At 37.9% G+C, this 26,385-nt stretch overlaps 1 protein-coding gene across 1 annotated transcript; it reads right to left on the bottom strand.

Moving 5' to 3' along the window:
* Window positions 1-3,366: 3,366 nt before the first annotated feature.
* AGGF1 (angiogenic factor with G-patch and FHA domains 1) lies at window positions 3,367-25,975 on the bottom strand. Its single transcript, XM_070938822.1, has 14 exons — window positions 25,557-25,975; window positions 23,840-23,939; window positions 21,710-21,897; window positions 19,857-20,003; window positions 17,412-17,600; window positions 15,239-15,572; window positions 14,067-14,178; window positions 12,909-12,960; window positions 12,678-12,779; window positions 12,277-12,442; window positions 9,703-9,785; window positions 8,227-8,354; window positions 7,379-7,478; window positions 3,367-3,640 (listed from the first exon to the last, which is right to left on the bottom strand). The coding sequence occupies exons 1-14, from the start codon at window positions 25,707-25,709 to the stop codon at window positions 3,455-3,457; spliced, it is 2,040 nt and encodes a 679-aa protein (XP_070794923.1). The 5' UTR covers window positions 25,710-25,975; the 3' UTR covers window positions 3,367-3,454.
* Between the last annotated feature and the right edge of the window lie 410 nt (window positions 25,976-26,385).

Genomic DNA, 26,385 nt, shown 5'->3' with positions numbered 1-26,385 from the left:
CTTTCAAAGAATCTAGGGCCTCTGTTGTGTACTTCTAAATCAAAATCAAATAAATGCCTTTATAATTTGATTTAATACATAAACTCAGCATATTCGAGTACCTTTCCACTTTTCACACTTATGTGAACCTATTTAAACATTCTTCAATTAAAATATATTATCATCAAATAATACATGCTGCCTTGGACCCAATTCTATTAATACTTAAAAACATGGTGGCTTGCTTTGAGAATTGTCTTGTTTTTGTATGAAACGGTTAAAAGTTTCATTTCTAAATTATAATTTAAACTATCACAACTGTCATTTTGTTCTTAGGCAGAACAAGGCAGTTGAAAAAAATTCCATAAAAACATGTCTGTTCCTGAAACGTTGCTGTTTGATGATCACAGAACTATGTGGATGATTGATATTAGCATTATTATGTTACAATTATTTCAATACAATTTTTTATTATTAGCTGTTTGAGAGCTAAGGAAGAAGACATAATTGAGCTATAATAGGTGCCTTTTAAAGAACTGAAGGCATTTTTGAATAATTAAGAAGGAACATGCCACCTCAAGCTGCTATTCCCAGTAATTTAATCTGAAAGATTAACTAGTTTTAAAATTAAATTAAATCAGTTTTACCCCTAGAAATTTAAATAGTGATATTTGGATGAAATGTGGGCTGAATGATCTTTGATGTAAGAATTCCAGCATCTTAAAAAAAAACAAAAAATAAAACCAAGTATTGGTCTATTAGCCATTGTTCAGATCAATTACCCACAATGCAGATTATTCTATATAATTATAAAACACAAATACAAATGTCATGTCATAACCTGGATGACTGAAAATATCCATAGACCCAAATATAAATGAAATTTGATTCAATTTTTCTTGTTTATCTTTTTTGTGATTTAAAAATTCACAGTACATCTTTTGAAAGCATGTTTATTAACATTTCAATAAATAAATCAGTCTCTACCTTGAAGAAAAATGGAGGAAAAAATAGAATCCAGCCTAAATTCCATTGCCAGCAACGGACAAAGGTTAATAAATAGTGCTTGTCTATTAAAAATCTTAAAGTGTATGGCAGTATAGACTGAAGATAAGAAGGCTAATAAGGCTAATAATAATAGGGCTTCAAGACAAGTTTATGGTACCAAAGTCCTAGACTGCCACTTCCAAATCTCTGATTGCATTTTCTACCTCAGAATTCCCTTCATACTGAAAAAACTAAACTGGATTAGAAACATCCTTGCATGTCATCAAAAACAATAATTAAATCCAGGAAGATTCTGAATTTTATAATAGTTCAGCCCCTGAACTATGTAATTCTGAATTCTAAAAAGTACAGATCAGACTATAGTATCATTTTCTAAACATGCTACCTGAATAGAATATTAGAAGCTTAATGTACAACCCTTAATAATTCTTCACAGAAGAAAATAAGGCCTTCTATATGGCCTTTGGTATATTGTTTTCTCACCAAAAATAGTGATATTGCATTTAGAACAGAATTGTCTAATTTTACTGTGTTTCCCCAAAAATATGACGTGTCCTGAAAATAAGGCCAAGCCTGATTTTTTTGGGGGGGAGCCGTAAATATTCACCCTCCCCCGAAAATAAGTCCTAGTGAAGAGGTGGGCGTGGCTAGCACAGGATGCAGCCCTTTATCCCTGGTCAGCTAATGGCTGCAGGGCCCCTTAATCGCAACCCACAGATCAGCTGAGCTTATTGGGAACTGCCTCTCTGTTCTATCTCTCCCCAGTGTTGTTGGCACTTACCCACCTCCCATCCATCCCCCTTGCCTGCAAATTCCCACCCCTCTCGCAAGAGCAGCCGCCTGGTACCTCTTGCCATGTAGTGCCCACCCAGCGGAGAACCCCCCCTCTGGCCAGTCAGAGTGCCACTCACAGACTGAGAAGTAAGAGACTGGTCAGGCCAGCCGCCTGCTGCTGAGTCTTCCAGGAGCCGGGGCAGGAGAGTCTTCTGGCAGTGGCCGCTCTGTGAGTGCGCTTCCCACTCTATGATTCCAGCTCCATGCGGGGCTGCAGCTCCCTTTGCTGCCTCTCTGCCCCGGCTGCCAGAAGACACGGCAGCAGGCGGCTGGCCCGACTGGTCTCTTCTCCACTTCCAGCCGGGATTTATGTCTTGTGGCCCGCCCCACCTGCCACCTCCAAATTGCGCCCTGCCACAAGATGCACATCTTACTGGAGACTGGCAGCTCCATCGCATCTCTCGGCCGGTCTGTGCAGGGAAACACCTTGCACAGTAAAGAAAAACTTCTTGCGAGTATGAGCAATTCGTGAGAAGTTTTTCTTGACCGTGCAAGACCCTGCAGAGACTGGCCAAAACGCGACAGAGCTGCCAGTCTCTGGCGAGACTCGTGGCCCGCCCCACCTGCCACCCCCAAATTGCACCCCACTGTGAGACAAGCATCTTACCGGAGACTGGCAGCTCCATCACGTTCCCTGCCGTTATGTCCAGGGAAACACATAAAAAAAACCTAGTGAGTTTGAGAAGTTTAATTGAACTTGCAAGGTTTTTTTTTACGTGTTTCCCTGGACACAACGGCAAGGAATGTGATGGAGGTGGAAAGGTAAGATGCGCGTCTTGCTTCTCACCCGCCCCACCTGCCAGAAATGAGTCTTTGTGAGACTCGTCCCGCCACTGCCTCGTGGAGCAGGGCTCTGCAAGACTTGTTGTGCTGTTGCATGCATGAACAGCAGCACTACCGCGAGGTTCGACATACCAGTGCAGCCATGAGCTGCAGGACACCAGCTGTGCCGGTATGATGAAGTTTGCAGTGATGCTGCAGTTCGTGCATGCAAGGCACAAGCCACGAGACGGAGGCGGGACACACCAGGGCAGCACCACCAGCTGCTTGGCTGGCGCGAAGAACAGGGAGGGGAGGCACTGGCGGCGACAGGACATCCAGTTCGATGCTCGCCACCTCCTGCAAATAATAAGAACCCCCCTGATAATAAGGCTACACCCTTATTTTGGGGGTCAAAAGAAAATAAGGCTGTCTTATTTTCGGGGAAACACGGTAGAAAATCTATTGATTTCATTTTATGAAAGTGAGATGCATCAGTATTGCTTTTCTTTTGGCTCTTGTTTCTTGGTTTCTGTTGCATCAGGCCACAGAATCCTTTGAGATCCATGAGGAATCAAAAAAGTGACAGAAATTAATTATTTCAACAAAGTGGTAGAATAAAAAAAAATCCTGAATTACCCTCATACTCGCTTCCAAAATTCTTCAAAAAGAACTGGGCCACTTAAGGCCATGCACATCTTATGATTAAAATTGGTGTCAGAGAAATAAATCAACATGTACAATGACAGTGCTTTACAATTAAGTGAGCGTATATAGCAGTTAATATACAACAAATACATTTCCACCTTTAAGGGAAAAAAACCATAATTACATAAACAAGCTAACAAATTATGAATTTAATTCTGGTGCTCTTCTAATTCAGGTTAGCTTCTTCGGTGCATTTTTGTGGAGTTTTAGAATCCTGAAACGTTTCTGCAAATCTTTCTCTCGCTTTTTCCCAGTTCCTTTTGTTTTTGGTACTGATGATCTGAATCTCTTCAGCAGAAATAGGCATACTTGCACCTAAGCCTGCATGCTTTCTGTGTAACTGAAGTTTGATCTGTTAAACATTAAATTTTTATAAATTAAATTCAGTAAATATGCATTCTATAATTTTAATTATGTTTTTAGGCATGGAAAAACACTGTTGTGTGCAGAACCTGGAAATAATGATCTTATTACTTTGCTAAAATATTAAGGTACTGTTGGTGTGTATTCATGCTTTGCATATACAAGTCCATCTGTCTTTTGGGGCACTAAGACACCCAAAATGGCCAATGGGAAAATATAATAACATATAGTTTGTTCTTCTGATATAGTTTGTTCTTCTGGCTACATTCTCAAAATATATTCAGGCTACAGAGAGAGAGGGAGGAAGATGGGAAGTCACACTCCATAGTACACTTAGATTTTATCAAGTATATTACAAGATCAGACATTAATCGAGAAATTTCCAGTATATTCAAGTGTGTTTAAGACTAATTTGTTTTAACAAAACAAGTAAATATGCCATGTCAAATTTCAAGTGTATGTTTCAATCTAGTAGACTACTAGTTCACCATTTAATTTTATCATACTATAGAACCTCTGGTCACAAACGCTTCTGACCATGACCAAATCAGGTTCCGCCCAAATAATTCACCCTCCCCCCACTCCCTCCCCCCCAGCTGATTTCCCTTTCTGCACCATTTTTTTGTAAGCACCAAATTTCCAAAATTAGGTTTGGGTCATGACTAAATCGAGTTGTGACCAAAGTTATGGAACTAATTATGGTCATGACCAGAGGTTCTACTGTACATGGGAAACTTTTCAATTTTCTTAGACAACTTAATTAAGCCTAATGTGAGTTTGGCAGCCACCATTCAGACACTAACATTTAATTCCCAGTTTCCCTCCTAAATTATCAGATCTGAAAAACTGAACTTATTACCTCTGACAAAAGCTCTTACAGTTTGAAAGACTTTTTCCAAATTTAATCATCCTTGTGTCTTACTGCTGTTTCAGACCAGATTTCTTAATTTCTTAACCCTGTTGCATATCATGTTAGCAAGACAGCCATGCGTATCATGCATGCATATCATGTTTCTTAGGCTTGTTAGTAAGCAGTAAAAATGAAAAGGTCACTGAGAAATTTGAATTTGTTTGCTTTATCAGTTCCAGTAAACATATTACAGTGCAGAAACTATATCCTTGCAAATACAATTTCATATGACATCTGTGCCTAGAACCCTTTGCTTTTAAAACAAAACTTTGCATTTTGTCAAAAACGGCAAGTTATTCCAACGCCATATGCCTGTGTGTAGGATTGTGCAAAACATTTGAAAGAGGTATTTTGCAAAGCAAACAATCATGTATAAAGTCAACTTTTCAATTATTGAAACATAATATATTTTAAAAGATTCACACAGATGCCTCTGCGTGTATACAAATGCACAGCTACTTTACTACAGCTGTTCGCAGGCTGATGGGAGATAGCTGCACCAACCTTACAAAAAATGCAGCTTTTGTTTTAATGATTGAATATATGCTTTGCTATTGTTTCTGCACACTGTAAAAGCATCTCATTGGAATGATTTGCTCATCCATACTACATTGTCAGGATGGTCAGTTCCCAATCACAAATATTTTAATACTGTAGTAGTAGGGATTACAAAATGTTGCATGCATGGAACAAGCAATACTTGTCCAAAGCACGTGTGTTATGTTCAGGCAGAAACTAGAATATTCATTCTGGGTCTGTGCCTGAACATAACATAACATTCTGAGCAGAGCTGTTCTGGTATGGGAAACCGAGGAGAAAATGCAAAACCATCAATATATTTGCATACTGCAGCAGTAAAGTGCATGTAATGGAGAATAAGGTGATGAAAAGATGGGATGGAGAGCAAGTGGGTAAGGTTGGGGGTGCCGTACACTACAGCAGTGACAGGGAAAGAAGGGAAAGAAAGGCACTAGACAACTGAGGAGGGACAGGTGGGCTCTGGCAGGAGACTGGTAGCCACGGATGAAGGAGGGTGCTGGGAGATCATGAAGACGGGTGGAGGGCAGCAGGTATCTTGCACCTGAACGTACATGTGGCAGCAGAAAGGAAATAAGCCGAGCACATGAGCACAGGGAACAGGATGGGCAAGACATCATATTCTACTTGCTTGTAAAACCCTTAAAATTTTCCCAGATGAAACCAGAAGCAATTAAAATGCTTATTAGAGTTTCAGCCTGGATAAATCATGACCTGCTCAGAATTGGCCAACTGAATTTCTGAACTTCTTGTTGGCAGATATAGAGGCTTAGCAGAACCTGAATAAGCAGCAGCAAATCTTAGGCTCTTCTCCAAGGGAATTGTGATGGCAGAAATTATGTGCCTCTGATAACCCTAAGTAACTAGAGAATTATACACCCAAGGTTCTTCGGGGCTAAAATCTAGTTTGCATTAGGCCCTAAGTGGTTATAACTATCCTTACTTAACAACCTTAATTGGGACCTGCAATTCCACAGTTAAGCAAAGCAGATGGCTAAATGGGAAATCACATGACTGCAACTGTGTTTTCTGTTTGGAAAGAGACAAAACTAGGCAGTTTCACACTTTCAGCTTTTGTTTGCTTCCCACCCATTCCTCTGCCCTTTGGAAAGGACAGTGGCCGCTTACTGTCTTGTACACATTAAAAAAAATGCAATGGTGCCAGCAGCTTAGGCTGAGAGCCACAGGCTTGCTACACAAACAACTAATAGTACTCTTTAAATCCCTTCTCCAATGTCTCCATTATGTGAGGGGATGGGGGGAAAGCAAGCACTTTCTGAAGGCAATTCTTTCCCAGAACTTCCCCCATTTGTAGAAGTGGAGAGATTGGAGAGGGATTTCAAGGGGGTACCGTAAGCTATTTCCCTAGTGTACCTGTAGCTCTCAACTCCAGGCTGCTGGTGGGATTGCTTTGCTTTCAGAGGATAGAAGAATAAATTGCTTACTCTCTTGCAGTCCCTTTCTTTCTGCACTGCAAGGAGCTAAAAAATGAAAAAACCCACAGGTCCGGTTCAGGATACTGACTATAATGGTGATCATGTGACTGCGGGTTGTAAATAGTCTTAAATTGGCCATAAAGTTATTTTTGCAGCACCGCTGTACTTCAAATGGTCACTGAGCAAGTGGTCAGTAAGTGAGGACTACCTGTAATGACTTTTTATGTAATTCAAAAATTAATTATGATAGATTTATCAATCAGATTATATATCTAATAACTGCCAAACAGTTGATTGCATTTTGATTGGAGAAGAAAAACCTGAAATGATACATGATTGTTATCTTGAAGTATGTAAAGGACTGTCATATAGAAGGCAAGGCAGAATTATTCAGACTCCTCCAGAAAACAGCATAAAAAACCCCAACAGGTTTAAATGACAAGGAAGCAGATTTAACTGGACACCAAAAAAAAGTCTTAAGGGTAAGAATTAAACAATGGAACAGGCTGCCTCATGAGATGATGAGCTGCCCTTTACTGGAGGTTGGCCATGTGCTGTTCCAGATGTGATGGTACTGGTTTCTTGCACTTGGGAAGGGTTTGGATGGAGTAATCTCCAAGGTCCTTTTCAACTCATAATATCCACCTTTTTTGGTATACGGAATATCTGTGTGTGCTCAGAAATCCATATAGTAAGTCTGCAGAGGTTTGCAAGACAAGTGCGTCCTACAGCACGGCACAAGTATACTTAAATTCTACTTATTTTAACAGGGTTCTTTTTTGATAAACAGAATTAAGAAGGTATTATTTATATGGGATTGCTCACTGAAAAAAAAAAAACCTACCGGATCTTTTATTCCACCACCACTTTTTCCAAGTCCTTCTCCTTTCTTCCATCCCATCTTCTCCAATAGTTTGTGTCCTTTGTTATTCTCACTAATTTCCCTTCAAAAGTAAAACAGCAAATATGGAAAAGAGGAATAATTGTTTAAATTTTTCAATAATGGAAGATACTGGGGTTATATTTTAATACTTATTTTGAAAATATATTTATATAAAATATGCCTTCTTATGCAAGGAAATATCTCTGAGTACCAAAGCTAACATACAACTACGACCAAAATACCTCACCAGCAATCTACATCCAGATGAACAGAGATTAACACCAAGATTAACATTAAAGTAGCAATCAAGAAGCAATAGCCCAATCAAGGAACTGCCAAACAAGCTAACAGTAACCAGCTCAACCAAGAGCACTCCCACCAACACGGACAGGGCAAGCCAGTAGAATATAGAATGAGAGCAAATCCCATTCCCTACAGTATTGATGATGTTACCTAATTTGGGTAATAAAAACAAGGAAAGAACTCAGCTCAGAGAGCATCAAGAACGCTTCATATAACTATGATATTTTGCAGTGTCTATTCTGATCATATTATACCAATCCTGACTTCCAATTAATGCAGATGTCAAATTCTTATCAAACCCAATTTAAAGTGCTTGTCTCTTACCATAATTTTAATGTATTTTAATCTTCGCTGTGATTGCAACATTGGTTGTTTTGACTTATTTTAATCAATATTTGTAATGTGCCAAATTATTTTAATTTTTTTAAGAAAATTGAATCTATGCAGTATTGTATATTAGTGCAACACCTTCTAATTATGAAAATAAAAGAAACCAACCAACTTACACATGTATAGAGGCTGGAGCATCATCTTTATAAAAGTTCCCTTCACTTCCAACTGTTTCACGGCGCTTTCCTGCTCTGTCTTTGTAATTCGGATTTTTCATAACCTTATCAACTTCATATTCTGTATTCTTTAAAAAACAAAAATAAATCTCATAAATTAAGTGTACTTTTAAAATCTTAGTTATATATATATATTGCTACAGGAAAGTGCAGTAAAAATAATGGGGCTTGAAAGATCTTAAAAAACAGACTGAGTTATTAATATTCTTTTAATTTAGAAAGAAATGACTAGGAGAGATAGAAAATAGTACAGGCTCATAAAGTATGCATAATAAATAGAATAGAACAGAACAGAACAGAATTTTTTATTGGCCAAGTGTGATTGGACACACACGGAATTTGTCTTCGGTGCATGTGCTCTCAGTGTACATAAAAGGAAAAGAAAAAAAATACATTCATCAAGAATCATTAAGATACAATACTTAGTGATAGTCATAGGTTACTAATAAGCAATCAAATCATATTGGAAACAAACAGAACAATATAAATTGTAAAAATACAAGCAACATGGTTATAGTCATAAGTGGGAGGAGATAGGTAATAGGAAGGATGAGAAGAATAATAGTAATACAATCTTAGTAAATAGTTTGACAGATTTTGCTTGTCAGAAGCCAGCTGGGAAGGTTAGAAATGGCAATCACATGACACCCTGGAACAGTGTAAGTCATAAATACATGCCAGTTGTCAAGCGTCCAAATTCTGATCATGTGACCATGCTGCTTTAGTCATAAGTGTGAAAACCAGCCATGTCACTTTTTTCAATGCTGTTGTAACTTCCAACGGTCTCTAAATGAATTGTTAAGTCAAAAACAACCTGTACACCCACATAGTTGTCAAAAACCCAGTTATTTGTGGGTTTTTGACAAGGAGCTCATTACCTGCAATAGGAGCTAGGTGTTGGATTAGAAGGGTCTCTTGATTTTATCCAGTAGGTCTGCTTTTACATTCTTAAGTTACTATAAAAATGAACCCCTTTAAAAGGCAATATTATGTTTACAATGGTGGTGTTAGAGCCTTTGCCTGTGGTCTAATCAGGCAAAAAAACACTCCTATAAATATGTGTTAAATGCTCACATAATCCATAAATGGAGCATAATTCATGCACTTATACCTGCCTTTTCTTTGGTAGTGCAGGGCAGTATATCCCCATGACACATAAAATAGCTTGGGTGAGAGAGAAGGACTAATTCAAAATTACTAAATGCGTTCCATGATTGAATAAGGACTTGAGCTAATGTCTCCACCATTTCAATCCAGTATGGTATCCTGATTCTTATTTGTAGTACATCTCATTCTGTATTACAGACCTTGATAACTATCATAATTGAGGAATATCGGAATAGACTAGAGTCCAAATGCTTAAAAAAAGTTCCAAAATGCATTATCAATTAAGAATACATTTAAAAATAAATCTACCTGTAAACCATATTTTACACGTATTTGTTTTAATTCTTTTCTTCTAACTAATTCCTTTTCTTCTTTTGTCAATGCAGGAACAACTGAAATACAAAGGATTTCATCAAGTAACAAAACCAATAACTTACTGCATGTAGATAGGAATCAAATTAGCCACATTAGACGTACACCAATCTACCTCATAGTACCTTTTTTTTTTTTTTTTTAAATTTGATTTATATGCCACCCTTCTCCGGAGACTCAGGGTGGCTTACAATGTGTTAAGCAACAGCCTTCATACTTTTGTATATTTATACGAAGTCAGCTTATTGCCCCCCAAACTGGATCCTCATTTAACCTACCTTAGAAAGGATGGAAGGCTGAGTCAACCTTGAGCCTGGTAAGATTCGAACCTGCAGTAATTGCAGGCAGCTGTGTTAATAACAGGGTGCTTTAAACCACTGTACTACCAAGGTTCTCTACCTTCAAGACTAACCAACATTAATGCGTGATCATTCGCAAGCAGGAGCTCACTCTCAGATGTTTAGAATGGGCATGGTTTTAATTGTAGAGACTGAGAGGAAGAGGTTGAGTACCTTATCAATTAGCAAATGGAAAAGGATAAGAACATTTGTTATTTGCTAAAAACACTCACTGTATTTAAAGTCCTATAAGAACAAACTATTCTATGCATCCAATAAACTATTGCTCACAAAGGTTTAAGCCCTAATGAAATTAGCTAGCTTTAAAAACGCTTCCAAATTCAACTAACACAATCTTCCCCTTCCATTATAAACCTGTGAAGGAGCTTAAGTTATTTACTATTTCTGAATTAATTTATTTCTGCCGATGAAAGACTAAGTTTTTATGTTCAATTGCTTTGAGATGAACAGGATACAAGTGCATATTCTTTTAATTGTCAGATGACTATGTACACAGGACAGCAGTATCCTATCTAACACTATACTTTTTAGCTTCTAACACTTGATACTTTTTAGCTTCACTTATAACTGAAGATGGTAATAAAGGAGTAATAACCTCATTATACAGACTATTGATTATCTAAATTCTTGTACTTGTATTACTGTGTAGTAACTACTTCGTTGGGTAGACTGGTAGATGAACTCCTGTACACTTTTTTTGCAATTCCCAGAACAACAGAAATCATGGTATCAAAATTCAGCAGTAAGCAGAGACATTATTTCTAGCCAATTTTCATCATCATACAAAATATAAAGTATGTCTGAGAATAGGACTAATATTAAGAAGCAGCCTATCACCGTGATGGTAAACCTATGGCATACATGCTGGAAGTGGCACGCAGAGCCATTGCCCGTTGCTCTTCCGGGTTCTGGCGTGCCAGCCAGCTGGACTTCTTACATGCGGGAGCGCCGGAAACCAGAAGAGCAGCTGGCCGGTGTGCATGCCGGGAAGATGATCTTCCGGTTTCTGGCACGCGCAAGCCCACCAGCCAGTTGGTGATAGTGCACACATGCACGCCATAAACTGGAAGACTAGATGGCTGGTATGCGTCGTAAACCGGAAGAGCAGCTGCGCGGCATGTGCATGTGCACTGGGTTGCTGCTCTTCCGGTTTCTGGCACGCGTGCACGTACACTCCCATTTCGGCACTCAATGCCAAAAAGGTTCTCTACCACTGGCTTATCACTTGGAAAAAACACATATGTAAAATTCCAAAATCCAGTCCTACCCATAACATTCTGCATAATTACCCAGATTGTTGTGGTTCTTAGTCACCCCCACAAAAATGTAGCCCTCCCCCCGAATGCAGAAATAAATATTGTCTTGAGCTATCTGTGAAGTTAATCTTATGCTAAACTGAGCACTGAGACTGGTTAATCCAATTAGAAAGGAGGCAAAGAACTGTGTTTTCCTCTAATATAGCTAGGATGAGATCAGATATAGCATAAGAGCTGTCAATTGACTAAAAGGTATAAATATATGTCTATATATTCTGCATCCTGAATTGAGAGAGAATTTGAGACTCTAACTTAAAACAGAGATGAAAAAATTAAGTTTGAAAACTTTCAGTTCTTGAATTCAGGCTGCTTAATATGGCTAAGACCATTAACGTACATCATTAGACAAACACCATTAGGTTGAATATTTTTGTGCATTAAAAACACAAAAAGTTTCAGTATTGAAAAGATCCATCTGCTTTTTTAAATATTAAGAATTTTCAGCAAATCTCAGTAAATGTTAAACATCAGCATTTTCAGTGGTCTGAAAAGTATACATCTTATAAATCTAATTTATTAAATAAACTCATTTTCTTTTTTATCTTAAGACTCTAACCATGCAAGCTTCATGACTTCAACTTTCTATTATTCTCTTTCTATCCTATCTGGGTTTTATAATATATTGCCTCATAAAAAGATCTTGAATGTTTCCTAACTTTGGATGATCCACATATCTATGTCTAAGAGTTTTTGAGGTTGACTTACTGATTTTACTCAATTTACTTACTGATTTTTTTTGGTGAGCTATGTTAAACTTAACTATACAATATTATTTTCAATATAATATTTTGTTTAAACTTTTCCTTAGAAGTTAACTTTAATATTTCATTACTTACTAGAAGATTCATTTTTCTTATCAAGGCGAAGATGAGCTCTGACTTGTCCTGGTTCACATCCATCACAAGTTTCACTACCAGGATGTATATGAAAAGATAGTACAGTTTCTCCAATCTTCACTTCATCACCGTGTTCCAGAACATGGGGCTCACTTTTTGTTTTAGGCTGTAAATAAATTAACACAAGAACTAGAAAGCAGAAAATTAAATGCTAATAAAAGAGCCTGGGACCATTACTTCAGAGAGAAAGGTACAGGGAGTGTGGCATGTGACACAGCAAAAACTTGCATTTAGCAGTGTCACAGCTGAGCAGAAAGGATAGAGAAGTGGCCATTTGAAGTGCTGGGCAAAGGCAGGGGTCAACAAAATCAGCCAAGAACAGGTCTCATTGTTATACTCACCTGAAGAATTTGGTTTCCATTAACCACAGTGCCATTCTGACTGCCTTGGTCCACAAGAACATAACTTTGCAATTCATGATCAAAGTATACTTCCACGTGGAACTAACAGAAAAATCAAATATTTTGATAGCAAGTACATAAATATTGTAAAGCATTTAAAATGTAATAAATCAATTTTTTCTACTGTAATCATCTTTACAATTCCATAAAAATCCTTAAAGAATAAACTACCTTGCTGACCGAGGCCTCTGGAATCTGCAGAGTATGTTCCATCCCTTTCTCTCTGTAAAAATTAGTAATTGTTAAAGTCTGGGGATACATGGCACACAAATTCACTCAGAAACAAGACTAGCCTCAGCAGTCCATGGCAGACTTGAGTTCACTGGCAGAATCCCTCATAGTGATTAGGTCAGCATTCCTTTAATTGCCTGATGGAAGCCTTTGGGTTACCAGAGGCACACTTTTTAAGAATTACCTTTTGAAAGCTGTAAGAACACTAGACACACAACTCTTTGAATTTTGAGGCTAAAATTATTTTTAGTAAAATAGTACCTTTCATATTAGAAAAGTTGAATGCTGATCTTTTAGTACTTTTTTATTTGGTTAAATAATGAACAGTATATCCTGGTTCCATCAAAATGGGCTTAGACAAGCCCTCTAAAGGTTGCCCGAAATTGATTCTTTTTTATTTCCCCACTTCACTGCGGAGCATTTGAATCTAGTTATTTTCATAACTTTCTACAAAGCCCTAGTGTAAATTGAATTAAATAGTAATTTCCTCCAGTATTGCTAGAAATGCCCATTAGGACACAGTTATTGCCAATATTATCCAGAGACATCAGTCAATTTAGAAGGGATTATTATTAGAAAGGAGCAGGGTTCAGATAGTCACCTACACACACACACAAAATGCTGGTTTTCTCATATCCAGCAGACCAGATTCAAGAGTCCATCAAAATGCCTTATAATGAGATGATAAACTAAGAGAAAAAGTGGAATTTACAAAAAAGAAGAAAAAATCCCAACCCCCAATGGATGCAAATGCCTTTAATGCAAGGATAGAAGTCTCTACCTAAGTAGCAATAAGGAAAGAAAAAAGGAGAAATGTGGACATAACTTGAGGACATCTTTCTTCACCTGTATCTCTTCAGTGCTCTTCCTACATATATAGTTACATATACATGCATCTGTTTTTGTGTATGTAATGAAAAAAAAATCTAATTTACTTGTTTTAAAAATGGTAAATCAGTACATTCATTATAATCAATACTTATACAAGATGAATTCAAAATGAAGTCTTAATTAAAGATGATCATTAAAAATATTACAAATATGAATAAACAGGATGGAATTAATGAGGAAATCTAGACATTAACAATTGTGTGGTACCTTCCAATTGTGGCAGGTTTCACAGCTGTGATGATATACAGAGACCCCATCTGCAGTACTGGTGACCTAATTACGATCACTCTGATACAAGGTGGCCAGATCTTGTCTTCATCTAAATAAATAAATCAATATCAGGCTAAGAAAGACAAACTTTCCTGTATTATGCAATCTGCATCTCCCGAAGAGAATTAGAAAGCACATTTGATTTTCAGCCATTATATATCTGGAAGCAATATATAAAATGTGCAAAAACTATGTAAAAATTAAAGTATGAATAATGCAACCATATCTACAAGTGAAAAATTGGCAAACTTATTTTCTCAAGGTGTAGCCATTAAAGATCAATGTTAATCAAGGTAACCCTTGATCTTGGTTACATGCATATCAAGGTAACCCTACCTTGGTTACATGCATATATGGGAAAAAATATAGCATTACTACAGTTAAAATAATCTTAGAGTAACCAAAGCAAAATTCAGACGCTTGGCAACTGACTCATATTTATGATGGTTGCAGTGTCTTAGGATCATGTGATCATCTTTTGCAACATTCTGATAGCAAAATCAATGGGGAAGCCAGATTCACTTAACAACCATGTTACTAACTTAACAACAGTGATTCACTTGACAACTACAGCAGTAAAGGCCATACAATGGGTCAAAATTCACAAGTGTTTTGCACAGAAATTTTGGGCTCAATTGTGATTGTAAATTGAGGAATACCTCGGTTGTCTATTTTTCTGGAGCAGTCTGGAACAAAGCAGAAGTGATACTTTTTCTCAGCAGTAGACTAAATGTTATTGAACATTTTGTGAACTTTAAATATTTTTTAAAGAGAATTACCATCTTAATAACTAATTGATATCAATAAGCATCTTATATCCACATGTAAAAATAGTTTTTCTGAACATGTGTTTTCAAGTCCGTTTACTTTTTTCTATCAGTATAAACAACAATGTGCACAGTAAGTTTTTACCTGATATATTTTTCTAATTATAGATCATACTTAACTGCAATATTCATAAGCAAGATATTGGGTTATATACTTCACTGAAGAACCTGATTTTGACAGTTTTGCATTCAAATGTGTATATTTCAACTTTCTGACAATTATTTTTTATCATTCCCAATCTGCAAATATTATTCCTAAATATCCTTCATAAAAACCTTCACCTTCACTGTCCACATCTTCTGAATTTACAGTTTCTTCACTTGTCGCTTCATTTTCACTGCTATATTCCTCCTGTTCGGTGTCTGTGATTTCACCTTCTTCTGGCTCACTTTCTGTATCTGTTTTACTGTCTTCTGTACTAGCAGTAAACTCTGTGTTTATACTACTTCCGTTGGCAGTAACTGATTCCTTAGTCTGTTGAGTGTTTCTAGTATCAATATCCACTTTAGCCTTTTTCACATCTGGACATTCTTCCTCTCCTGGAGAACTTGGTTCATTAGGGGCAAAAATGCAATTCAGATTGCTAGATGATTTTTGCTCCTCTGTGTTCAGATTCTGAAGATTTATAGAAAAAGGAATGTAGTTAAGTTTTAAAATTAGTGTGTGTGTGTTTGTGTGTACACATACAGACAGTATATAGCAGGATAATGAGAAATAACTGATCGCTTTTACAATTATGGCAAAATACAATGGTTGCATTCCCTTACTACTCTCAACACTTTTTTTTTTTTAAACAAATTGTGCCTTGCACTTGGGGATGTCACTTTCCTCCTAGCCTTTTGCCCCTAATGCATTTCCTACATTTTCCTTTAGTTCAGTAGTCTGTTAGAATAAACAGCTGGCCAACTAAGCATCATTTCCAAATTCTGTCAATAAACCTAGGAAAAATAGTTAGACTTTGTCTTCTCAAAAATAACTTTTAATTTCTCTTCTTAGGAAAAAACATATAGCTCCAACTGAATTACTTGACAAAAGAGAAGGACAAGACCAATTTTTTCTTTTACAGAAGTGAGTTTATTATATTCTGGATAGAATTGTTAGGATAGTTTTTTTATGGGAGAAAGACTGTCAACCATTGTTTTGTTAATTCTTTGTTACTTTTCTGGTTATCTATCCATATACTATTAAAACTCTTATTCCCATAATCTTTAACTGGACAACATGCTGCATTTTGTCAATTGTTTTCAACCAAGGTACCTCAGATGGGCTAACATAAAATGCATCCAAAATCCAGGATCTATAATTCCCAAAGGAAAGAATTTGTGCCTGTTTCAGTGCTGTTGAGCTGCTGCTAACTTATTTTATATTCACTTTTAAGGATACAAATTCTTACAATGAAGCCATAAGCAATTTAAGCTCCTTGTTTTATCTACCACTCATTTTACTTATTGTTAAGGCCAAAAAATTACTTACCTCAAAGCAGGAGAAGCAACTTCATGCATAATTTAGGACAAAGTGTAACACATATAGAGCCCATAAGTGTATTTTTAAAATTATCTGTAAGAACAGATAATTTCTGATGACTTACACCTAAATTCATTAGGGGGTGTTACTTGGAACCCTGACACCTGCCTTAATCTAACTAAAGGCAAAAAAGCAAATAAATCAAATTTCCTTCCAATCATCAGTATACATTTTTTTAAATAATCAAAATAATTTTATTGGGAAGTACGGCTTATTGGGGGGCATAATCCAACTCAGTATTCCAAAAGGAAACTTCTTTGTCAGTTCCAATTGGCCTTGAGATAATCAGAAAAAAAGCCACAAATTATGCTTTACTGTGACATCAAATATACAATAATTGTTGCCATAACTGCTCTGTATTTCAAATTATAATCACCATATTTTTCCTGAAGGGAAGACCTCCCCCCTCTCAAATTATTACCTGTGGAGGCCAAATTCAATTAAGTACATAGTACCGCACCTGGGAGTAAGAGCCACTGAATTCATTGGATCTTATTATATAGTAAGCATAGGATTTCTTATGCTTTCAGTTCAGAAGGAAGGTTTCTACTGATCCAGTTCAACTAAAGGAAGGTCCCAATTTTCACACACACCCAAAAAAATAAATGGGTATAAACATCTAGTCTGAACATAACAGCAATTTACACGTACTCACTTAGCAAAGAGAGTCACAGAATTCAATAGGATTTACTAAACATGCAGATTTAGGCCTGCTGAGCACAAGTGTCTGTAATTTCGGTCAGAGCATGCATGCCTGTGTGAGTGAGTGATCAACATAATTGCTTACACAAGAGATCAATACACAAGAGATCAATAAATGTTACCAAGGGGGCATATTATTTTACTGCATTTAATTATTATTTGATTATTACTACTAATGCACCACAAGCTGCCTTTTTACGAACTAAAAATCATTTGTTAAGTAAATACCTTGTGCTCATTTGTCCTAGAGCATTCTGCATCTTTTCGTTTCTTTTTGCTTTTTCTGTCTTTGCTGCTCTGAAGTGTTTCAGTTCCATAAGACTGTAGATCCACTCGAGAGTGGAACTGATATCGGCCACTTTCAACATCACAGTAATAATAAATTCCAGTGGTTGGATCATAATACAGCTGATTTTCCTTTAATAAAGTTAAATATGCATCATATCTTTACATCTGGTATTTTATACATGTTACTAGGTACTTTGACAGATACATACTATAACAACATTTGACAATACATTTGATAAAAATACTTTGCAAGAGATATAATCCCTAAAAGCAATTGATTTTAAAAATGATGTCATTTGATTCAAACAACTCTTCTGCTTTCCCTTACTGTATATATCATCCCAATTCCTTTCTGGACAATTGTGGACACTCTGGAACAAGTTCTGTATACTGTATATAATGAGTGGTGGAGAGGGAGGCATAAAATAAGTCTTGGTATATCTGCAAAAACCCATCTATGTAATGTTGAATGTAGTCCTTGACATAACTTTAATTCCAGAAAGTAATGGCAACATTCCTACTTCTGTTTGTGTAACAGATATCACTTGTGCCATTTTGTCTTCTCCTGTATGAATTACTGTAATTCACTTTAAACAAGACTGTTCTTTAAGATTATATGTAAACAATTACTGTATATCATATAGTAATTTCACTACCTATATCAACAGATTTCATAGCAGAATTCAAAGTACTAGTTTTCATAAATAAAGCCTTTTGTAGTTCAAATATCTACAAAATCATTTATCTCAGACAGATTCTGTCTCCCTTACCCAAGTGAATACCTGGAACAGGTTGCCCCCTAAGGATAGTTTCTACTATCATCCATTTTTGGAAGCTTGTAAAAAGTTGGGAATTTTAGAAGGCCTCTGAGACCGAATTGATATGGAATTGCTGGCACCAAATGTGTAACTGTTAAGTATAATACCATCCTTCTTGCAGTTTTTTGTACTTTTGTTTACATTGACTGTGTCATTCAAGGAAAAAAATGTGAAGAGGAAAGGAAGAGACAAAAAAAAAAGTAGATAGAAAAAATATTTTTTCTAATGCTTTTTCTTCATTCCTATTTTCTCCCCCCCCCCCCCATTTACTATATATTTTTCTTTGAATGTATTTCTTATTATATATTTCTCTGGAACCAATTACCTCCTGAAGTCCGGACCGCCCCCACCCTATTGGCCTTCTGGAAAGCGGTGAAGACCTGGCTCTTGGGCAGGCCTGGGGCCGTTGATCTCGTTATAGTGATTTTGCGAGACCTTGCAGGGGGTCTTCCCGCGCTCCCTGATATAGGAGGGAGCGGGTCACCCTAAACAAGGCGGCTGGGCGGTTATCTGCCGATGCAATAAGAGCGGAAAAGTGGTTACGCTTTGCCGCTTTTATCGCCACTAGATAGGTCTTAATATGAGACCTAACTAGTGTTCGGTCGGATTCGGAGCGACTAGCCCTCCAACCACTCTCTAGGCGTCTTTTCCGGCGCTTCATCTCCCTCAGCTCCTCGGAGAACCAAGGGGCCGGGCAGGTTCGGCGTCGGGTCAGAGGCCGCAAAGGCACGACTCGGTCCAGAGCACCGGCGGCTGTCCTATCCCAGGCAGCCACCAGATCTTCAGCCGAGTCGTGAGCCAGAGTTTCAGGAACTGGCCCAAGCTCCCTCTGGAACCTATCAGGATCCATCAGGCGCCTGGGGCGGAACCACCTGGTCGGTTCCGCCTCCCTGCAGTGGGGTGCAGCGGTCAAAAGGTCCAGTCTCAGGAGAGAATGGTCCGACCATGACAGGGGTTCAATAACTATATCCCCTATATCCAGACCACTCCGCCACTGACCAGAGATAAAAACCAAGTCCAGAGTGTGTCCTCCCAATTAATTATAAAATTGATGATAAAAATCAGTACCTTATTTTGTCATTGTTAGGTTAGTCCTAAAATATATGTTTAAGAATGTTTAATTGATACCGTTACATTAAACTCTTCTTCTGATTGCATCACTGATCTCTGAATATGAATATTAATTGGGTCACCCTACTGTAATTTCAATGCCCCTCTGCCCTCTGTAATTCAAAGCATTCCAACATGCTACTTTAAGGGGGGACAGTTCATGAACTATGCATTTGTAGATGCCCTTGAAAATATTCTCTGGTATCTGCTGAAACAAATTTCAGAGGCATGTCATCCTGTATATATTTTCTCATATTACTTTTACAATCCTTCCTTTACACAAACCAGTTTGAGATACACAAGCCCTGTTTTTAGTCAACCCATTTGTTAAATAGAACTGCTGATTACTTTCAAACAAACAACATGATGATTTGCTAACAGATTCTAATGGTTAAAATTTACTCACAAGAACATACTTTAGGTAAACAATGAAAACTTCAATGTAAAAAAACTTTACCGAATTATAATAGAATCCAGTGCTATGGTCATAATATAATCCAGTATTTTCATCATATGTAAATCCTGTTTGTGAAACAGCAGCTTCTGCAGCAGCTCTCAGACTTTCTGCTAATGTGCCTTCTGTTAATGAAACATCTTTTGATTTCTAGGATTAAGAAATACAATATGACATAATAAATTATGATATGTAGGAATATTGCAATTTTTATTTTGCAAACTTTATTTTATAGTAACTTTATAAAGGATTCACCAAATCCCAAACTAAGTTTAGATTTCATTCTGTGTGATAAGATTTCATTCCATATGTTCATTCGAAAATATTATCTGTTAAATGTATTAGTTTATAAAAGCAACCAATCCCATTTTTTTATTATAAATTATTTGTGTGTGAATCTCTAACATAATACAGTAATGTATGAATTGCTTCTTATATTTTTAAAAAGAAAAATTTTCCATATAAAATATTTAAAAAAATCATACTAACAAAAGAATTGTACAAACTTTGTAGAAAAGTACACTGTAAAAAAGGTATGTTTATTGTACAGAATAACAGAGTTAGAAAGGACCTTGAAGATCTTCTAGCCCAACCTCCGGCTTAGGCAGGAAACCCTACACCACTTCAGACAAGTGGTTATCCAATCTCCTCTTAAAAATTTCCAGCGTTGGAGCATTCACAACTTCTGCAGGCAAGTTGTTCCACTGATTAATTGTTCTAACTCTCAGGAAATTTCTCCTTAGTTCTAAGTTGCTTCTCTCCTTGGTTAGTTTCCACCCATTGCTTCTTGTCCTGCCCTCAGGTGCTTTGGAGAATAGCTTGACTCCCTCTCCTTTCTGGCAGCACCTGAGATATTGGAACACTGCTATCATGTCACTCCTGGTCCTTCTTTTCATCAAACTAGACATACCCAGTTCCAGCAACCGTTCTTTATGTGTTTTAGCCTCCAGTCCCCTAATCATCTTTGTTGCTCTTCTCTGCACTCTTTCTAGAGTCTCAACATCTTTTTTACATTGTGGTGACCAAAACTAGATGCAGTATTCAAAGTGTGGCCTTATCAAGGCATTATAAAGTGGTATTAACACTTCATGTGATCTTGATTCAGAATGATCTTGATACAGAATAAAGTATTTTTAAATTACTCCAAACTTTTCTTTTAGTAATTCTTAAAAGTCTCCAGAATCATGCAAATAAAATTCAGTGGCAGATTCCCAAATAGTTTTATTCATAGTTTTCTGCTAATTTCCAAAAGAACAGAAAGTAGTGACTGTTGCTAAAATTAACTCCATCTGTTCGTGAAATGCACTGATGTTATTACTGTAGTCACTAAAAATAGAATTTTAAAAAATATTATTTCATCTCTTCACTACAAAGCATTGCCTATGCAGACACAATCCTTCCACAATTAAAATAGACTATAAGGCTATTTTAAGATTATATCAAGAATGATCAATATGGAGGGAAGTTGCTAAAACGTAAAGTAGCACTTAGCGGCATGTGCTTTATCAATAATACACAGCTACTGTACAATAATATACAGCTACAATTAAGAATTTTAAGTTTATTTAGAGAAACATGTTTCTTCTTTCATGCATCATTATCTACATTTCATGTAGAAAATTCAAAATAATGCCTCAAGCACCAATAGACAGTATAATGACATATATAATTAATTGTTGACCCGGTAATTAATCTTAGTATCCTTTTAGTACATTGTTGTTTATTAGTGAACTTCCAGCATTTCTAAACAAAAACTAATTTAAAAGATGTTAGAAAAATGAAATGAACAATGAAATATGCCACAAACAATTTTTGGATGAAAAAAATATATAAATTTGACAAATAAGCAATCTTACCTGCACATTATTTATTATGTTGCCCTGTTCCTCAAGCTCATCCTGCTGTCTGTCTTTAACTTCTAAATGATTGTCTAATTGTAAATGATCTGTACAATTTGAGTTCAATATTTCATTATCGTTATTTGGCTGCACTGGTGCACTGGATAATTCAGAACAGTTGTAATAATTATGAGGATAGTAATAATCTGTTAAAAATCAGAGTGAAGAATTAGAAAAACTATTTTACATACGAGACAATATTCATTTTATTGATATATATAAAACCTATTTCCTAGTGTTCATGCATTAAAGTCCATCACAATTTAAATACCAAAGATTTTATTGACTTTTAAGAAGGTGGCTTTTAGTTCTCAGTTTAATTTCTACTGCATTATTTATCACAAAATAATAATGTACAGCAATTTGGTATTTGTAAACCTGCTTGGAAATCTTTTTAGTTTCATTAAGACAAGATAGACAGACAGACAGCTATGGATACACATCATATAAATAAATAGCATCAAAGCATGCAAAAAATATGAAGTGTTGTTAATCTGCCTATGCTAGGGCTCTGTGTAATATTGAGACTATTGACACTTCTAGAGTACCATATTTTCCTCCCAAAAGTGGGTGGAAATGTCTGTACGTCTTATGGAGCGAAACCAGGGCACGGCAGTGGGCGAGGGGAGGTGTCGGCGGCAACAGGCAGCAGCGACGAATGGTCTGCCGCCGCCGCATATTGCTGCCACTGCCACCAGGGAATGCTGGAGCCTTCGCCACTGAGCAGCTGATCGGTGGTTGTATTGGCCTCCCAGAATACCGTTGATCAGCTGTTCTAGGCGGTGGGGATCGCTGGTGCCTATCGCTGCTGCCACCTATCGCCAGCAAACAGTGCTGGCGGCAAACAGCGATCCCCGCCACCTGGAACAGCTGATTGACAGTATTCCAGAAGGCCGATCCAACCACTCAGCTGCTCAGCAGTGAAGACTCCAGCGTTCCCCGGAGGAGGCAGCAATGGCACGGAGGAGGCAACAATGGCAGCATTTCTGGTCAGCCAGCTCACTGATCGGCGGGGCTACGGGAGGCCAGGATCCAGCCGTTGCTCAGGTAACCGGTGGTGGGCACAACGCAGAGGAGCTCTGATGAGCCACGTGCTGGGGCTCAGAGCAGAGGCAGATTTTTTTTCTTGTTTTCCTCCTTTAAAGCTAGGTGCGTCTTATGGTCTGGAGCATCTTACGGAGTGAAAAATGTGGTAATTCAAAGATACACAAGAAAACTATAAGACATTCCAATCATTGTGAACACTTAAAAGCATATTTTTCCTCAGTGGATTTGCCTCGGGGAATAGCCTTAACTATTTTGATAGCAACTGATTTTGATAGCTTCTCTGGAGAGGTAGAAGCTAGGGATAAGCAAACAGGAATGTTAGATTTGTTACCCATTTATTTTTTAGTTTTAAAGTATATTGTCATTATGAATCTTTACTGTTGGACAAAATATTAAACCCAAAGATAGCACAGGGATTAATAATGAATTTATATAACCAAATAGATACTTGAAAAAGGCAGGGTTGATTTTGATTGACTCAAATTGTATCATATCTAGTTATTTGATTGAACTTTTGTCATTATAGCTGGTCATGATATGAACTGTAATTTTAAACACTGCTACATTAAACTTCCTTCTACCTTCTCTTTCCCACCACCCTTTTTTATTTTCAAATAATGTATTTGTGTCTATAAAGGGAAGTAATTATTTAAATATTACTATTTTTAGGTTGCACTGGCAGCTATTGTCTAAATAATTTCATAACAAAGTTTTAATAATAAATGTAGACTTACAATGCAACTTGGAGCATTTTGTATCGGTTAGGACAAAGTACTTTATCAGCAAGAAAAAAACAACAGGCATGTATCTAATAGCCACAAGTTTATTTTGAATCTAATAAAGGAGAATATTTGTAGTTCAGGGTTCAAACAAGAGGTCCTTGTTGCTCTCTGAGCTTGGTTGTTTTTTTGCAGACGTTCCATTATCCAAACTAGGTAACATCATCAGCGCTAACAAACAATGTTAGAAAACAAACCAAGCTCAGAGCAACAAGGGCCCCTTATTTTGTATTTTCATAGGATTTCCATTATTTCTTATTACCTGCATATAACCATGCAGCAGAGTCTTCAGTTTGCACTTCTACAGTAGATGTTGTCCTATCATTTCTTTCACTATTGCTGACTTTACAAAGTTTTTCAACCTATAAAATAAAACAAGCAGTTAAAAATTAAACCCACAACATAGATTAGTATGACTTATTCAACCAAAAAATATTATTTCAAATAGATCAGGCCCTCCTTTGTTTAGAAAGGAAAAAAAGTGTTGCTGGACATGCATGTTAATTTGACTGCCAGACAAAATTTAATACTTTCAGATAACTACATTCTTTTGAATTACTAGCACTTAGAAATTGACCACTGAACAACCAAAATGGATTTTCCATGCTCTGCTTAACAGTAACAGGGTTGTCCTTCATCACTGGAAAGGTACACTTATGGTGCATAGTTCAAATGTTACTTGCAATATATGAAAGAGTTGCTTACAGACGTGGATTATGTATTGAAAATAATAGTCAAACTTTATTGAAACTTTGTGTGCATATATATGTTATAGTGTATATATTTTTATTGTTGGTTGCTTCTTTTTTGCTTTTGCTTTTTGTGTCTATTCTCTTTAATTAAGGGGAGGGGGAAATAAAAAAAACTGAGCCCAAAACAAAATCTTGTAAGATATGGTCATGCCTGCCAGTCTAATCATCTTCTAGCATGCCATTAGCTGTATAGCTAATCCTCAATTTATAACTGCAATTAGGACTGAAATGTCCATCGTTAAGTATTGTGATAGTTAAGTGAACTATGCCTGAATTTATGGCCATTTTTGCTGCAGTCATTAAGTGATTCACCGCAGCCATTAAGCAAATTCAGCTTCTCCCTATTGAATTTGCTTATCGTAAGTCCCCCAGAAGGTCAATAAAGGTGATCACTTGACCTAGGACACCAGGACTTTTGCAAATGTAAATGTGGGCTTGCCACAAGCCTGACTTTTGATCACACAGAGATGCTGCAGTAGCCATAAGTGCAAGGACCGGTTGCAAGTCATTTTTTTACAGCAGCAGCATAATTTCAAATGGTCAATGAACAAAGTCAAACACTGCCTGTAAATGGATTGTGCCACCTAATTCATCTTTTATCCATCACGTTGGCTTGCTTTTCTCTCTTTTTAATAGATTCGTAATGTTCCGTGGCTCTGAAACTCCCGAGAGTCCTTAACTACCTTCTGAATCATTTGAGAGAACTTATGTCTAAGCCTACCTTCCTCTGGAATACAAGTATTAGGAATAGATCATAATGTGTGTGTGTGTGTGGAGGGGATGGATGTAGTCCCCAACAGTCAAAAAACGATGTGATGATGGTATTTAATGAGTCAACAGGCCAACTGCAAGCCAGAAATAAATAAATACAGGGCAGCTGCTATGTTGAGAGAAGAACGGCAGATGCTAAGCCAGGATCTAAGGAGGGAAATCTTAGGGAAAGCTGGACCAGGACGGTTCAAGTCAAGGCCAACATCTTTTCCAGACTCTGCTCCCTGGCAGGGAAACTGAAGTAGAGGTAGCTGAGGCGCAGGGTTGCCTCCTGTCTCTATCCAAGGCCCGGCAGTGAATCAAAGAGGACCTCCTCCCTTCAACAGAGGCGACAAACAACCGACTCCCGGCTGCGCAGCCTCAGCAGAGCGACTGCCTGTCCCCGAGAAGCCGGCCGGAGTGGAAAGGCGCAAGAGCCGCGGGGCCTCCCCGAGAGCTCCCGCCAGAGCGCCTCACCTGCTTCCGTAACTTGGCCGAGCAGGCCTGGGCTTGGAGGCGCCGCTTCTTTTCCCGCTCAAGCCGGCTCCGGCAGGCGCTCAACTCCGCTTCCAGCGCAGCCACTTTCTCCCGTAGGGCAGCCGCCGGGGACTCGCCGGTCGCCTCGGCCATCCCTTCCCCCCACCCGCTCTCCCTGCGAGGAGGCGCGGCGGCTGCTCAGCGATCAGCCGGACAGGCTGAGGAGCAGCGACCTCGGCGCCTGTTCAGCAGCGCCGCCGCCGGTGCCTCCGCAACGTCCCTCGCGCCCATCGCAGCCGCGAGAGGCCCCGGCGCCGTCTGCCGCTTCCCTTTTTCTCCTCACGCCGCCCCGCCCCTCGGCTCCTCGTGGGCCTTCCTCCCTCAAGAAAACATAACAAAGTTCGTCGGGGATTATGGGCGGCCCCGTCGCTCTTCCTGAGAAGGGAGGAAGTGACGCCTTTCTGCGCCAAAGGAGGATCGGCTCGGCTCGGCTGCGTCCTCTTCCCGGCCTGCATTTTGGTGGCCGAGGAGGGCGCGGAAAGTCTTTGTCCGTCCCTCACCTGGATTTTTTTTTTTTTTTTTTTGCATGCTGTTTTAGGGCTGGACTCCCAAAGGTTCTTCTCCCCCCCCCCCCCCCCCAAGAGGCAACTGGACTGTCTGGTTTTTCTTTGAAGACGTTTCGCTTCTCATCCAAGAAGCTTATTTAAGTCATAAGTTTATTTTGTCAAGCATATATAAGATAACATGTAAAAGTATAAACATAATTTGAATACATGAAAAGAGTAAGTAAAAAGGAATACTAGGTCAGGGACGGTAGGTACGCTGGTGA

The sequence above is a fragment of the Pituophis catenifer genome, unplaced genomic scaffold (assembly GCF_029215685.1).
Source record: "Pituophis catenifer annectens isolate HBS135680 unplaced genomic scaffold, rPitCat1.0.hap2 SCAF_2, whole genome shotgun sequence".
Classification (NCBI taxonomy): Eukaryota; Metazoa; Chordata; class Lepidosauria; order Squamata; family Colubridae; genus Pituophis; species Pituophis catenifer.
The sequence above is the reverse complement of the archived record's forward strand: the minus strand, read 5'-3'. Positions and strand labels throughout refer to the sequence as shown.

Excerpts from the sequence above, each read along its gene's own strand:
- AGGF1 (XM_070938822.1), bottom strand. The coding sequence starts at position 25,709 with ATGGCCGAGGCGACCGGCGAGTCCCCGGCGGCTGCCCTACGGGAGAAA. Across the intron at positions 15,573-17,411 it reads CTAGGACAAATGAGCACAAG|AATCTGAACACAGAGGAGCA; the intron begins GTATTTACTTAA and ends ATAAATCTTCAG. Across the intron at positions 12,780-12,908 it reads CAGAGGCCTCGGTCAGCAAG|TTCCACGTGGAAGTATACTT; the intron begins GTAGTTTATTCT and ends TTTTTCTGTTAG.